We start from the raw sequence: 17659 nt of genomic DNA, 5'->3' as shown, positions 1-17659 counted from the left end.
ATCTTTCTGATCTTGAGTTTTTAAGACAGTGTTTCAACCTTAAAATATACCATTTTGGTTTGTTTTACTGTATATTTGGTTACAGCTTTCACACATCTTTTTTGGTCTGGTTACACTTTACATCTATGTGTTACAGTGTAGTGAATTCAATCAGTAAGAGCATATTAAATCACACTCAGCAGATGTTAACCAAACACAGTTCATTCTTAACTATATATCTTCAGTATAGCCTTTACCAAATACAATTATCATGATTGAACAGTAATGCAACATTCTAACATGGATAAATATATAGAAGTGCAAGATGCAAAGAGTTCCAATTATAAAAGGAAAAACAAAACCCTTGTATTGGTGACACCTGTATATTTCATCGGGGGCCTTCATGAATAAAATACTTCTAGTAGATATTTGTACATTTTATGTACTGCTGAATCAAAACCTAATCTAAAATGGAAAAAAAAACAGAAAAAAACGAGACAATAACCTTACAGGTTATTTAGGTTTTTATTTCATCAGAAAATGTTATGCTCATAAAAAACAAATATATTCACATTCTGTCAAAATAGATATGTACTGTTGGAAGATACACGTAGGAAACATGTCATTTACACTGTTCAGTAGGGATGTCATTATAAAGTATATTTTGACCAGTTGACATCCCCAACAAGAATTGTCAATCATAGCCATTGGGCAGAAAGCATCATGTATTATAATCCACAAGGACTGAGGGGTCTCTTCCTCCAGAGTGTCCCAAGAGCTAGGAGACTAGCAGCTGCAGGAGCCTGGCCACCACCACAACATTCAGGCTGTTTCCTAGAACTCCGTACCGCTGCTTTGTATGGATCTGCTCTGGGAAGGCTACAAAAAAGACAACATATAAGTAAACATTTGAGTATCTACTCCATGTCCAATGCTACAAACAGGTTCAATATGGTACTTAATGGGCCTTCAGCCTTAAAACATTTCTGCATACATATCACTTCATGTACTAGTAAGACAATGAAGTACAATTCAGGAAGTCCAGTTAGAATAGCCAATATATGAGTTTACAGAGTTAGACACCAAAACACAGCACGGCAGTTCATAATATAAACAGAATTTTTCAATTGGAAAGTTATCATGACAGAAACAATGTTATCTTTCATAAGGACTATCACAAGGTAAAGAGCAGCAATACAGCATACAACATAATCACTACAAATGAGTGCTTGCATGGCTAATTGCTGTATCTTGCCAAAGGATGACAAGCAAAGGATGAGCCTGAATCGGATGAGATGGTTGAGGTTATCATCCCAAGCTTTAGTTGGTCTGAATGTGGCCAAAGACTTGAATTTTGAAGAAAAAAAAGAATAATCTGAAATCATTGTCTAATGTCTAATGTCATTGTATTGAGTATGTATGTGTTGACTAACTTTGTTTAACTTTGACCTAAGCTGTACTAGCCTTTGTGGGGTGGAGCCACCCACTGTTGACCGATGCTTGAATGAAAGAATGGACAAAAAAATAATTACTTGTGTTTCTGAATTTTCATAAATGTAAAATAACAAAGTGGCCTATAGAGATCTACAGTGGCTAACGAGGGCAAACACGGTCCAACTGAAGAAAACACACGCAAACAGACAAAACAAAAGTAAATTAGAAAACATAATCAACTTGACAACATGTTTGGCAGAAAACACACAGCAAATGAAACAACACAACACTTAAGAGATATGAACACGTCAATATCTCATAAGCAAAATGTTGTTAAAACAGAAATGAGGCCTCTCTCCTACTGTACAAAGGTACACAACGAGCTACTTATTTTAACTAAAATGAGCTGTGCTCAGCTTTTCACTATGCCTTTGAGTGAAGCTGTCCACAGCAACACTATACCATTTGATTTCTGACATACTCAGACAGCACACTGAGAACCAATTCTGTGAGTGATATATGAAAGATATATTATTTTAGATGACATCTTTAGATTATCATATGCTTTATATACAGGTAGACCATAAATCAACATAAAACAGCTGTCAGCAGGTGTCCGGACTCCTTGCAGGAAATAGAAAGCCTGTTTTACTTTTCCACTGCAGTAACTTAACTGTGTCAGTAATAGTTTCCACACCCAAGCTGGAGGGGCGCCAAAGAGGATAGGTGAGGATAATAAATAATAATAATAATAATAATTTCTTCCTCATCTTTGGTGACCCCATGCAACTACCTCGCTCACCTGAAAATGGCCCATTTGACAGACATTATATAATGACAGCTTTTTGACTTACAGAAGTTTTGAGGAAAGCCCATGAGGTTGGCAACTTCTCTGGGAGTAAAGTAACGCAGCTTCAGTTTCAACAGCTGCTGCAGTTTCTCCTCTTCAGTGTACTGGTCCAGACCTCTGAACACACTCTCCAACTGCAGAGGACATAAAGCAAAAGTCTTCAACACACTAATATAAAAAATCTAATTGCTCTGGCACAAATGTAATTGGTAGAGCCCATTTAGGGTGTTATTTAAAGCAGTGTATTTCTTAATTCTTTTGTTTTAAATTAATGGGGGGCATATAATGGAAAAAAGTAATGCACACCAAGGGTTGTAGTGGGGTGATGATGACTGGAAGTAAATAGCCTTCTATAGTCAAAGTCAATTCTTAGTGCACCAAGCTGGATAACAACATTACTGTACTGTACTGTTGCACAGCTGTTTTTTTACCTTCTTCTTTTTTTAAGACACTGCCAGCAGGGCTCTCTAATGACATCACAAATATTGAAGCAGGCAGTTGTCCAAGGGATCATACTATATGTTGGAATCAGGACAACCACTGCATTCAAACAATCTATTAAAGTTGAATGATTCTGCTGGGACCTCAGAAAACCTATCTGTAAGTCTGCTTTTTTTTGTACTGATATAAATTCTGGACAAATCCACATTATGAGAATTAAGGGACATGTGCCAGTTTGCCCTTGTTTGTCTAGTCTTGTTGTTACCATCTATAGTACTTTGTACTAGTTCCAAAACCTACCTCTGTTTCCATGCAGCACTGCAGTACTGAGCCAGTTCCCTCCACATACCTCCCATAACTATGAATAGAACATGTAAACACAACCAAATAAATGCATCATGTGTTAACCGTGATCAACTAGACATACAGGAGATATAAACGAGTTAATAACCCGTTTACACTTCACACATTCTGGACTGTTCAGATTAAAATCAGATTAGAATATTTGGCTAGTCTTTTGAATCTGATTCACATATAAATATTTTGAAAATTAGCCACAATTATCTGTTAGAGGTTACAAAAAAAGGGACGAAGTAATTTTGTTTAGTAGTCTTAGAAGTATATACACATAGCTATATAGCTATAGCTTTACATTTTTACCTAAAACAAATTATTGCTGTTTTTGAATGCAGCTGTTTGTTAATATGCTAATAGCATGATAAACATGATAACATGATAGTTTGACATGGATGTCAAAGGAGTCATTGAGGGGTTATTTTTAATTTGCATTTATTATTAAATTATTATTTATGTATTTGGCTGGTGATTTTCATTATCTTCCTTATTGTCAACATATCTCATGCTTGGATACAAACCAACAATCTACTAACAAGTACTGTGTGTGTGTGTGTGTATGTGTGTGTGTGTGTGTGTGTGTGTGTGTGTAGCTCTACAGAATCAAAACAACAATAAGATAGAAATCCTGAGGAGTTATGTTCCTGGTACAGCAGTTCTGTTTATACAGCTTTGCTAACTTCTTGTGCTAAATATCAACATCATTTGACTTTGTAGTACATTATATACAGGCAACATTAAATCCACCTGCCTAAATGCTTTGAGAAATTAATTCTGACCCAGATTAAACATTCCATCCCTGCAACATTTAAAGAGTACGGTATAGACCTACTCTATATGTACTCTTACTTTTGTTGTGATTTGGTGCTATATAAAGATTGACTGATTGAATAAAGAGAAAGAGAAGGATAGAGAGAAAAGAGAGAGAGAGTGTGTGAGTGAGTGAGTGAGTGAGTGTGTGTGTGTGAGAGAGAGAGGGAGAGAGAGACAGACAGACAGACAGATATATGGTTTGTTTTGAAAGCCAATGATCTAGCACTGAAGCACCTATTACTGCAATAATAATGACAATTATAAGACTGATAGTGTACCCACCCTTTGGTAAAACAGACAGACCTCCTGCATGTGGGTCGAACAATGTCCAAGATCAGAGCATAACGCAACAATGTTTTAGGTGGAAGGAGATAGTGTTCCATGTGTACTTCCATCTGAGGTTCCAGGAAGTCTTGGATCTGCCTGACAGACAGGTCCCTGTTCTGATTCATCTTTCTCTGGGCATCCTTTGTTGTCTCTAGTTTAAAAAGGACATGACATCCTTGCATTTCTTTTTCCAACTGGCAGGCATCTGGATGGGGAAGACTCAGGACGGTGGGCTGCTCAGTAGAATCACTCTCAGCGGCATGTCGGAAGGCTTCAAAATTCTAAGATCACATACTTTTATAAAAATCCTTACAAACATACATTACTAATATAGTAAAAGTGCTGCTGGAGCTTTGTGGTGAGTATATACAGGTGCTTTTTGGATACTTCACGTGCATCGTTTTTTTTCAATCTTGTGACTTGTGGCTTACAACACGGTCATTTTAAAACTTTGCCATGTGAAATAAAGGCATTTTATTTTTAGACAAACCCTACAGTGTGCCTTACAAATCTTTGAGGGAGACTTGCACCTTAATTTCTGATTAAGACCATGCAATTAGTCCTTTGCAAGATTGAAGAAACTAGTTTTCTAGTATATCACTAGTATTGTGGGGACCTAATTTTCCCCAATTAAAACAAAAAACATTACATAGGAACAATACATTTAGTGGAAAATACTGCATAAACTGTTAATTATCCAGAGTAACTGGGATAACTCTCAATAGCATTGAGGTCGAAGCAGAAATCTCACAGACACCATAAACAAACAAAACAAAAATGAGCAAAAACTGTTTGCCTAGTTACTGACCAGGTTCAGAAGAGGAAGGTGCTTTGTTTCTATAGCATCTGAAGAAATCTTATCTCCTACACAGGAGCAAGACTTCCAGACATACAGATTTATCATGGCTGTGTCATTTGTAGTTGTTTTTCAGACATTTTGCATCAGTGACATTCTCTAGATGAATCACAACTCTTAGGCAGGCTATCCAAAGCTTCCTGCCACAATAGATCCACAATCACAATCTGCTTCTCATATATTATGATAAATACTACAGCACACTATACTCAATATTATAAAGAAACCAAAGAGAGCTTGAGGCGCTGGCTACTGTGAAAGAGTAAAAGATCATGCCAATGATCATGTGGTGTTTCATTGAGAATTTGATTTTTGGTTTTAAGCAAGTGTAATTATTTGGTTCAAGTTTTGATGGTTACACCACTTGGACATTTTTGCTCTAATATATTGTCTCAAAATGGTTTAAAAGCAGAAATGTTATACTGGGTCCAATAGAAAAGAATGTGTGCAAGTTATTCATGCACTGATTTTCACATTTTAGCCCCTTTAAATTTGACTAAACCACATGGAAACAAAAAAGTAGCGTCACTTCATTTACCCACATACTGAGAGTATTGTTTTATGACAGACTCGGAAAAAAGTTTTGTGGTAAACATAAATATATAAATATATTGCTAATATATATATTACTGCTTGTTATGAATCCTTCTGTGTTGCATGACACTTTGGAATGAATGAACCATTTCTTAACTAAAATGAGGTAGTGTGTGCAGACATGTTTTCTTTACTAAAAGATTACAGATGTGGCAGATTTTTTTCCTATATTCTGTACCAATAGAGTTAAAGATGTGAAAATAGGCAATTTGACCAGCTCTGAGCTTCAGCTTTGCCTGACACTGGAAGTTGACACTAAAATGTTTCTTTGATGCATTTCATGATAAAACGATATATGTGAGCATGACTCACCTTTGAACTTATCTGGGTGCAAACTTTTTCTGTAGAAATCTTAGCCATCAGGAAATAACGCAGTCTTGAATTTGGGATCCCCACCTGTATATATGAACAGCACAGTGATATAAGTTACTATGTGTAAGTCATTCCACAGTACAGAAGTATACAATACACAAGTATACATATAGTGCATCTTTCTTACACTTGTGGGTGACACCATGATCTCCTGCAAAGTGTATCCACATTTTATCAGTGTTGTCACCAAACGTCCCCTACAGATTGGAAGTATGATATAAAGACAGATTAACTTTCAAAATGAATGTTCCCTATTTTTCTTTATTACATATTAAATGGAATGCAAAAGTACCATGTTTTGAACCCCAATTGGTTCTTTGTTAGGTGCTTGCTTCTTTATGTTTGCCTCTGTCCTTGACGAAGAACACATTGTGGCTCAAAACATATTTTTTACTCTATCTAATATGTAATAAAGGCAGCATGCGAGTCAGAAAGTGTCTATGGCTTTGGCAAAGCACTTAAAAGAATGTGTGTGTCTCATGCATTGTTTGCCAGAAATAGATCAAAGCATATCAGTGAATGTTGTATTTAAATTCATTTCAAAATGCAAAATACATGCAAATGCATTTATGAAAAATCTTGAAACAGCAAACTCTAGAACGACAAGAATTTTCATACATCTACCAACATTGTAATTATCTTTAGTTGATAAGACACAAAAGTAATAATTTGTAAGATTTTAATACAGGATATCCATCTTCTATCTTTCTTCTAACATGATCACTGATGAGTAAGTAAAACTAAGATCTTTTGAGCAATGTAAGCATGTTTTGCCATAATAATGGTGGCAGCTATCTGTCAGCACTGCAGAAAACAGCTTAACCTACTGTGTCTTTTAGACCTATACTGACAGCTCTCTAACAACATATTGACCTTTCAGGGCTTCTAATGCACTCTTGCTGCCTACATTGTTACCTGGCAGAAGAGCTCTCAAAGCCTTTCACATTCTCCAGCAGGATGAAGCGGGGCAGCCTGCACAGCCTGGCCACACATCGCCATATGCAAATGACATACAGAAGAAATGACGAGAGGGTTTATTGACAGAAATAATGCTTATAACTTGAGTGACAACAGAGAGAACAATCTCATTTACAAAAGCTGTGTGTTCCATAAGTGCTCAGTGCAAAACATATTATGATATGGTCCCTAGAGATTCATTCAATTTCAATTTGGCTTCTACAGCATTACCACAAATAAAATAAAGTTTGTGTCTCATTCCTCTCTATAAAGGGAGGCTTTTGCCTTATTCACACTACAGACTGGAATACAAATACTGTCCACCAAAGTATCTCTTCAAATAAGCAAAGGCTATAGTGTCAACACACATAATGTGAGATCCATTTGACAAAGGACCACAGTCTCTCTGGAGGCATATGATCATCACAAGACATGTACACTAGAAGATGGCTAAAATTTACAATGACAAAGTATATTTTTAAAGAACAAATGACAATTAATAAATGATTAACATAGAAATAAATTATGAGAATGCAACTGAGTTTTCCCACATTGTCAGCAGCAATGAGGGAAGTAACATACACAGTAGTCGAACACTATGTCCCCTCAGTCAAATCATTATTGAAATAGAAGTATTAAGATAGCTGGATATGGCCTCTATAAAAAGATATGACCTCTAAATGTTGGGGCAAAAGGGAGAAACAATAATGTGCAGTGGGCCACACAATATGGAAGCAAACCTGGAAACTAGAAACAGTTTTGGCTTATGTACATGGAGGTGCCAGTATCCAGTTCCTATAACACATCCATGAGTCACATCTGCAACTCAAATTTGAAGTTCAAACAAGTGAAGGAGTTAAAATCATGCAGAAGGTATGACTGATCGAAAACAATATTTAATTCAATGTTCTGCTTGATTGTGATTTTTAAATAATAACAATAATACATACCAGTGCTTGCATAAACAGATAATTAAGCCCACACCTGATGCTGCACTCCAAGTTACAACGGAAATACATATATAGCATAATTAGAACGTATTCTATCTGTAAATATTTGTTTGTTGAAATCCATGAAGTGTTAGTGTTCTAACTAACTGACCAATATGTTGGTGATTTTCTTTTTCTTTTTTTAAACAACCTTAAAAATAATTTGAGATAGTAAAAGAAAGTAGCCTCACAGTTATATAATATCATATATTACATTAGTGGGGTGTACTTCACATTAATCAGTATTTTTAAAAACTAATTCTGGCACTCAAAGGAATGGGGGAGTAGGGGATATTTATTTTGAACAGCTGTTGTCCACTTATGTCATAGGGTGACAACTGATAGGGCTATGTGGTATGAGGATATATATCGTGATGATAGAAAAATATTGCCCGGATTACATTGATAAATTACTCTTGTTTTTTAGTCATAGTTTTAGTTGTCATCAACTCTCCACTGCTGTCTGTCTCTCCTTTACTGCATTGCACACAGGGAAAGCTTAGCCCTGCCTGCACTGAGAGAGAGAAGAGAAGAGAAGAGAAGAGAAGCATGAGAGACAAACTGAACTGGCTTAAGTATTCGAGTTGACAACAACTACGCCAGATACGTTTAAGTGCCTGGACCAACTACCGTTAATACCAGTAAATAAGTCACAACATGTATAAAACACAGCCTATTTTGGGGGATGTCATGCTGGGAAAATGCTTTTCTATTAAAGACTGGTTTGACTCGTTTGAATGCACCAGAAGTTATTCATCTATAAACACAGACGTTTATACAAGTTACTCCAAAACTTTTTAATCTACTTTTATTTGAAACACAATGAAACATACATATTACACCTGAAACAGTGTGTTGGGTTAATGGTTAATGCAGTAGAAATTTCCTGAGAAAAGGACAGAAGTGCTGCACGACACTGATTGACGCAGCTGTGGGGACCACTACAAAGGAGAGAGATAAACAGCTATGGTCAGGTAGCATTAGTCTAAGGCCAGCCACGAGACTAACTGGGATAGAGTCAAGATCATCGACCAGGAGACTGTGGACATCAGATGGAGGACGTGGAAGCCAACTGCATCAAACTCCAGCAGTTCGAACTCTAAAGAGAAGGGGGTCACGTGACCTCACTTGGTTTTGTGACATCTCAAATATTGTGCCTCAGCCAGGTCTATATGCTGAATGAAGAATGAAAGCTCAGATGCCAGTAGGTGGATCTTTGGGCGAGACGACTGTTCATAGATCGTTCATGTAAACGATATGAAATAGATTCATCACTGTGTTGGTCTTTTAGACAAGCAAGACGTCCACTTACTATCTTTGCAAACATCAAATGATTCAGAGTGGTGTTTCTTTCCCAGGAAACATCTTTGGCTGAGGCTAAAAAGCACAGATACTGGCCAGAAAGCATAAGACTACTGAATTTGTCAGATCATCTACAAATGTTAAAAGGTTTTTCAGAGCTAGTTAAAATATTATTACTATTTAAGATACCACTCATATAGCATTTCTTGTGAAAAGAAAATTGCAATTTTGATATAAAAATATTTTATTGCTCAGGCTGACCTGAGGGCAATAAAAAGCTGAAGATTAAAGACCTTGGCAGAAGATCAAGAATGTAGAGGAAGCTCTTGGTTCTGGGGTCAGCAATGTCACCCTGGAGTCCTATCCTGCACAAAGGAAAAATAAAGAGATAATTGGAAACAAATCGACAGTATTACAGTCATTTAGCATACTCTCTTGTCCAAAGAGACTTAGAATAAGCACATTAAAACCAAGTAGGAGAAAGAGGTAGTACACAGGGTTGCTATCTCTCAAGTTTCCGCTTGCAGGGTCTTTGATGACAAAATATAGCTGTAAAAGGTTTTGCAGATTTGTTGTCCACAACTGTTTGCGCATAGCTCTGATTTTATGAAATGGCTACAGCAACATGATGGATTCAGTGTCTCCAACTCGAGAGTACTGAGCACATTACACAAAAGGCATGACATTATCAACAACTAAGTTCTGGGTTTTATCACAGAAGCAGGGAACTTGAATCTTGGTAGACCTACAATAATCCAGATAATGTTTTGATATTTGTAGTTGGTTGATTACACACAACTACCTGCTTTCTCATGTCAATTATATCTAAATATTATGTAGAAATTGCTCATATGACCATCACTTATCATAACCTGTGGTTGATCACAAGCTGTTAAGTTTTATTAGACTGTGTAGGCTCTCTGCCAAAAACTAAATCTGGACATTAATATAGCCTGACAGTAATGTACATTGCTATGCAGTATCCTGTAGCCATCCCAATATGCACTTTAGAAGCCAAAACCATTGTGAAAGCCCTGTAAGTTCTAGTGCTGTCAATCTTGTTCTACAAGTCAATTCAAATTTAATTCCGTATCATCTTTTACATTCAAATTATATTCTGATTTTTAACACTTCAATTCAGCTCATTAATAACATTTACTATGTACCTATACACTGTATATACAGGCTTACACTTTGCCAATGCCTCTATCAGCATGTGGTTGTTACACGTTCTGTCCACTAGAGAGTACTCCAACATTAGCAATAAACAGGTGAGCGCTTTCTTGCTAAATAATAATTAAGCTTTGGTACAGAATTAATTATATTCCTTCATTTAACTGTGCATTCAACTGAAATATAAATAAATTCACATCAGTATAAGCTTGTATACATCAATATGTGATGTATTATTTGGGTCAGGATGCACTGCAAATGTCCAGAGCACATTCGTTTTCACATGCAGGTAGAGTTAGGGTAGGTTAGGGTTAGAAGGGTGAGATTCACTGACGTTAGCCAAAACACATAAAAATAATAAAATACATATTTGAATAGTAATTTCAGCATTCGATAAGTATCCTTTTTTTTTACTATCCATCCATCCACCTTCTGCCGCCTATCCGGCGTCAGGTCACAAGTATTACTATTCAAATTCAATTTGACTAATTTTAACTTGATATATTGATTTTAGCCACTTTAACTTTTAATAGTGCAAAAGAGTCTAGTAAATCACATGTTGTAGACTATAGTAGTTAGTAGTCACGAACTCCAAAAAGACTTAATACACAAAACCCAGTCCTGTTCTCTAAGGTAAGGAGAGCACCTGAATGAAACATACATAAACAAGCAAGGATCATGTGAACACAAACACACATTTTTTCTAACTGAGGTTCCACAACACTGGATCACAATGCATACAGAGCCACACAAGACCTACCTGGTGAAAGGCTGGCAAGGAGGGCTCATCAAAATCATGTCAAAAGATAATTTATTGAAGTCATCTAGTGTTAAGCCCTAAAAATAAAAACAAGAGCTTCAAAAGTGTATTACAGGTAAACAGAGAGAGGTTTGAATGATTATGTTCAGATGAAAACATACTCATACTTAAAATATCCACTATCACTCACCTCAATGGTTTTGTTCCAGAGGGGAGTGCCAGGGAAATTGTGACTGTAAATCTGATTGGCAGTGGTGTTTATGTCAACGGCAGCCACTACTTGGGCAGGTATACCACTCTCTGTAGGAAGAAAGACCACATTATAAACTACAGATGATTCACTGAGCTCAATTTAACCTGTGTTTCACTGCATGCCTACATTTTAAGGGATACTTTTCTAAAACCTCACTAAACAGGGACCTTTAACAAAGCAGAGGATCCTAAATCTAACTATTTAAACTTACCTAATTATTATTTACCAAAATCAAAGCCAAAGGAAACATTTCTGTGATCAACTCTGTCAAACGCCTTCTCTTGATCAATGAATAGCAGTTTGACATCAAACTTTAGACAAATCAATACGGCCCTATATCAAAATCATTTTTATGTATTAGGAACACATGAATATTAGCTGTAATGCATAACCATGCCCGCACACCCTTTGTCTATTTGAAAGACATTCAGCAATTGCTTTATAGTATGTACACAGTGGGCAACAGTGTCAGTATTATCAGCATTACTGCCCCCCTGTATTGTAATGTCCCTCTGTAATATAGGGGGACAGTAGAGTTGATAAATACAATCAGCTCTGCTGTCCCTCTGTATTTATCAGCTCTACGGTCCTTCACCATTTGAGGGATAAAATTCTCCACTGTGAGCTCAGTCCATTGTCTCCACTCAGTGTCTCTGTCCACACAATATGTGACCACATATTGCACAGTCCTGTTTTGTTTGTACATGAACTGTATGAAAAGCATTTTTCTGTTTCATGAATTTCTGTAAATTATTCAATCTGTTACAAATAACTGAGTATACAATTAGAATATGTGAAACTGCCAAAAGCACATTTGACTTCAATTTAGTGTCTGATAAAACCAACATCTAACAGAGTGGATAGATTTTCTAAGGTGTCAGTGATGATTACATATTTTCTGTACAAGGAAGCTTCACAGACAGTCCTTTTTGGGTATACAAGGGTGCAATTCACTCAATAAAGAACTACTGTATTGAGTCCCTTAGCCAGAAGCTTAGCCAGGTAGACTGGGCTCTGGTGCTCAGCAGGTTATAAATAAACTGGCCACTATTAAGCAAGTCAGAATAAAGCACTGTTTTAGTCCCTGGATAGGGGAAACTTTAAAATGGCATTTATTCAGTAAATAAAAGGAGGAAGCTGACTACAAGAAACAGCAAAACAGCAACTACAAATGACAGCAGCACAGTAGAGACTGTCTTTAATTATGTTATTTACCAAATGTACGTGGGTCAATGACGTGACGCCTACATTTGCAGTCCGACTGCATTTTATACAGTTAGAAAAAGGTTTAAATGGATAAATAAATACCATATATATGTAGTGGCTTTCCTTCATATGTATTCACTTTAAGTTTTCAAAAACACAAGTTATTAGTAATTTTTCTTTTATTTAAAGTGATAAAATATCATGTGGTGCGACCGTCTGGCCATGACTGGTTTTCCAGAATGTTTTATAGTACTGTACAAAATTACAAACCATTTGTATATATTTTTCCGTCATGGCATATAAACAAACTTTGTCTGACGATGATGATTTTATGAAATATCATGTGGTGCGACCATCAAGAAACAACCACACTGGGACTTTTATGATGAAAATCTTTCAAATGCAGGATGTTGCATCATACACTAGTTTGCCAAGGACCCATGGATGTAACAAGCAGGTTTGTAACCCTTTCTAAAATATGGAAAAAATGAAGCTTTTTAATGGCTGGTATGTAGTTGCCATATTTTGATATCATGTGGTATGACCTCAAGAAAACAATAAATATGACGTCATTTCTACAAATATATATTTTGAATATAAATTTCATAGTGACCTTTTTGTGGCAAGCTAGCTTGTTTTGTTTAGGTGGTCAATTCTGTGCCTGTAAATTTTGATTGATCTTGAAAATATCATTTGGTGCAACCAAATATCATGTGGTGCGACCATTGCATTGTCTTTTCAATGACAGATATGTCCAATATTAGAAACTTTTATATTCAGTTAATGATTTATTTACATGAATTCCTTTATTTTAGTATTATTTGGAATATATTTGTATGCAATTTGAGTCATTTTTTCTAAGATTTCAGAAGCAACAGTTTATGTTTAATTTTTGTATAATATGAGAAAAATGCAATGTCATTTTGGCAATTATGCATTTATTTGTAAAGCATTATTTATTTCTAACTGTTATAATCTATTTTACCAGATCACACTCCCATGCAAGGTAAAAACTGCTTACCATTGGCAGTGTGTTAATTCTGACCCTGCAGTAAGAGCGGTGTACCCTGCTAGGAGAAGAGAAAGGTAAAAATTGTAAAAATTAAAGCCAAAAATAAAGCACCATGAAGTACATATCACTCTGGTATGTTTTTCATTACCTGGATGGATTGCAGTTTTTGTATGCAGGTTCATCTACACTATGTAGAGTATAGAGTAAGTATTGGGCCATGTGTCCATGACACCTACATGAGCATTCATGATATCCCTTTTTAAATCCACAGGAATTAATATGGAGTTGTAATTATTACAGCTTCCACTCTTCTGGAAGGCTTTCCACAAGATTATGGAGAGTGGCTGTGTGAATTTTTGTCCATTCATTCAGAAGAGCATTGCTGAGATCAGACATTAATGTTGGATGAGAAGGCCTGGCTCATAATCTCAACCCCATCTTTGTGATGAACTAGATGTGGTCTGCCACTTTGTGGCTGAGTGTCTGTTGTTCTTAAACATTTCCACTTGTTAATAATACCATTTACAGTTGACAGTGAAATATATAGCAGGGAACAAACTTCACAAACTGACATACCAAGCTTGAATTCATTGAACTCTTCAGAGCAACTCATTCTTTCACAAATGTGTGTAAATGCAGACTACATGGCTAGATGCTTGATTTCATACACCTGAGGCAATAGGTCTGAATAAAACACCTGAATTCAATGATTAAGAGGTGTATCTCAATACTTTTATCAATAAAATATATCAATAGTCCAAAGTGATACACCATAGATTTATGGCATGACTTTGCATTTCTGTCTCAGCTACTAATGAAGAAAACAGTAGAGAAAGATTCAATATATAAAATCAAGTCAACTTGATGATGACTAGATAATAAATATTTCTGTTCTAAATGATTCAATAATCAAAATGGACTTATTCAATTGTCAAGTTAAATGAAAAGTTTGTTCATGACAAAGCAATGATGGCGTGCTGCACTTCTGTTTTAAAAAATGTTTATGAAATGTTTGAGTTTATAAAAATTCTGTGAAATTGTAATAAAACCACTGGTTTAATTCTATTCTGCATTAAAGTAATTGTCATTTGTCATTAGGTGCGACCATTCATCATGTGGTGCGACCAATAATACTAATAACTGTATTAAATTCAGAGTAAAATATCACTTTCATGTGGCAGTAATATTAATCACTGATACAGTATGTTTAACTGAATTGTATTTTTAAATGTTTTAAATCATTTTTAAGCAATTTACAGGAAAAATAAGTCTTACATTCATTTAAGAAGGCAACTGTGACATTATAGAACATAAATATGAGATTATTATTTACAAAAACTCAAAAGACATGCAAATAGTTTGTTTCTAGACACTTTATATTACTCAAAACTTGTAAAAAAAAATATTTAAGCATGTTAAGGAAATTCATTTATTTTAAGATAGATCATGGTCGCACCACATGATTTTTTTAAAGGTCAGTTCTAATTCATTGAGATGAAAAAACACATAAAACACTTCATTTACTATTTAAATATGAATTTATGTGTACTTTACATTCTTAATGTTTGAACTACTGCAATATATATTCTCATTTTTATTATTTTAAAATTGACCTGTTGAAAATCCTTATACGTCATTGACCCACGTGCATTTGTTTAAATTCAGGTCCCCTCAATAATCATAGGCATGTTTTGGGCGTAACACGCTCCACGCTCATCCATGTTTTGAATGTTTGTGTGCTGCTGCGAGTCCGTGTGGTAACAAGCACAGTGTCTGCGCCTATATAGGAGCATATTGGACTCTTGATAATGGTCCTGTTTAATAACAGTAACAGTAGGCTATGCGCCAGTGACTTTAGACCTGTTTTTTTGTTGTCAGTAGCTCAAAATAGCAACGCGCCACTGTAATAGTAATTTCAACTCCTTTGTAAAATACCCAACCTCCCACCTTCTCACCAAGATATCAGACTTTTAAATTCCTTTGCATTTCTACTACCTGAGACACCCATTCAAACCCTTGTGTATTTTAAATTGTGTTGTCTAGAACTCTTAATTTCACACTTCGCGAGGTCGGTGCCGATACCTGCGAAAGACAAAAGAGTGTGAAAGCACACCATAGGTAAGAGGCCGACCCCACAGCAGACAAAGGACGTTGAAAACACCCCAGAGGTGGGCCTTTCCCTCAGGTATAAATGTTTAAGTTTCCCCATGCTCGGGTTCTTTCTTCATTTCGAACCGCTCGCATGTTATGTTGATTGACATTTTCTTTGCAAAGAAAATAAAACCTTGTCGGCCGACGGAAGTCTCTATTTCATTCTTCACCAAGAGCACAGAATTTCCATAACACCACCAATGCTCCTGAGCACACCTCATTTTGAGACAAACAGGCCCATAGGCGCACAGACTGGTGTAAGTGCATTTGCTATTTAGACAATGTGGACGCAGGACGAGAAAATGACAACTGCGCCAGGAGAAACTAACGAAGACACATGCGCCACGCGCGCCATCTGCTGTGCGCCGACCGCAAGATAGGGCCCTATATGTCTACACAGACAGACAGAGGGCGGGAGAGAGTGTGAGTGTGTGTGTGAATTTGTGTGAGTGTGTAATGTATATCTAAAAGCCTGGGAATGAACCATCTCAATGCCCCTAACAGAAACCTTTCCACTTCGCCACGGCCCGACGTGCACAAGGGTCACCCAACGCTGCTTGCAGCTTTAATTGTATCTTTATCTTGTATGTATTTAATGGAACTGATATAATATCTGTTGTTCAGTGATTGATTGTTTTGATGTTTTTTTAATTTATTCTGTATGGTTTTGTTTTTCATTTCGTTTGATTCTGTAAAGCATCTTTGAGTAGCCTATTGTTAAAAGCACTCAATAACTCAAACATAATAAACACAATAAAATGTATTATTATTATTATCTCTCAATACACTCAAAAATCAATTCCCACGAAATAATTGATTCTATAACTTGGTTTACCTTGGTCAGTCGATCATCAAAGGTAAGAATAGAGAATTTATTTTTATTTTTTACACAATACCATCAAGTCTTTATCAGCTACTTACTAATCTTAGTTAATATCTCTCAGTCGTAATATTGTTTAATGTTTAAAGTGTTACCAATATTTCTGTTAACCTAGTAGTGATTATGTTATCCGTTTACTATTTCAGTGAAGTGTAGGAATTTTGCAGGAGTAAACTTTTTTGGTGGAATAAACTTTAAAACGTGCGTCCTAGAAATGCGGTCTTCAGCCGCGGGTCATCCAATTCGTTAGGTGGCGCTGTCGCAAAAACCTGTGGTCCTGGAAATGCATCCTCCGATAGTATCTTCTTTACAACAATCGACTTTTCTGGGCTGCTTTCGTATTCGATGTACTGTCACCTATTCAATCCTGGTCAGAGTAACGATGATAGTAAAGCTTGAGCCGAGCGCAGCTTTCTTTAGCTGCGATGATGGAATCTCCTTTGGAATAGGCATTATGGCTAACTGCACTTGGATCTAGGCTACATTCAGTGTTATTGCTCGTTTTACAAATCAATTGGTTACCTTTGTTTGTGAACGTTGAGAGCTGCTAATAGCGAACACAGAGAGGGAATAGCTGAACGGCTGATCATGCGGCTTTCAGGATAACTCATACAACCAAACACGTGGCGTATTTCCAAGCAAAAACAACCATGTCATCGTTTGGGTTTTAAACACTTCTCTTACATTAACTTGTATCCTCTGTTACTGCAAGTTTAGAGCCCAGTACCACACTAGTCAGCCCCACTGCGGGGAGAAACTCGTGTGCAATGGCTGACTGCTCGTTAATGTGCTCCTATAAAAGAATTACGTTATGTAAATCAGAGATAATCTATCTCCAGTTGGTTTAAGCTTAATTTACAGTCAAACAAATTAGCAAATATCAGTGTCTTACCTTTTAAAGCAAAATGCATCCCTCCTATCCCACTGTAAAGCTCGAGTACCCGCAGAGGCTCCAT

General features: G+C 36.3%; 2 protein-coding genes across 3 annotated transcripts in view; both read right to left on the bottom strand.

The window, feature by feature from the left end:
- rsu1 (Ras suppressor protein 1) overlaps positions 1–7112 on the bottom strand; it is a 68560-nt gene extending 61448 nt beyond the window's left edge. The window contains exon 1 of the mRNA XM_053342036.1: positions 7109–7112. The gene's annotated coding sequence lies outside the window, so the exon portion shown is untranslated. The remainder of the gene's footprint in view (positions 1–7108) is intronic.
- trdmt1 (tRNA aspartic acid methyltransferase 1) lies at positions 535–17659 on the bottom strand. 2 transcript variants are annotated; one of them, XM_053342034.1, is made up of 12 exons: positions 17596–17659; positions 11392–11501; positions 11202–11278; positions 9562–9633; positions 6936–7001; positions 6148–6217; positions 5961–6044; positions 5007–5078; positions 4154–4479; positions 3005–3062; positions 2268–2397; positions 535–858 (listed from the first exon to the last, which is right to left on the bottom strand). In XM_053342034.1, the coding sequence occupies exons 1-12, from the start codon at positions 17657–17659 to the stop codon at positions 758–760; spliced, it is 1230 nt and encodes a 409-aa protein (XP_053198009.1). In that variant the 3' UTR covers positions 535–757. The 2 variants fall into 2 exon arrangements, with proteins under 2 accessions (XP_053198009.1, XP_053198010.1); XM_053342035.1 differs by lacking the exon at positions 5007–5078.

Source organism: Scomber japonicus, chromosome 21 (genome assembly GCF_027409825.1).
Source record: "Scomber japonicus isolate fScoJap1 chromosome 21, fScoJap1.pri, whole genome shotgun sequence".
Taxonomy (NCBI): Eukaryota; Metazoa; Chordata; class Actinopteri; order Scombriformes; family Scombridae; genus Scomber; species Scomber japonicus.
The sequence above is the reverse complement of the archived record's forward strand: the minus strand, read 5'-3'. Positions and strand labels throughout refer to the sequence as shown.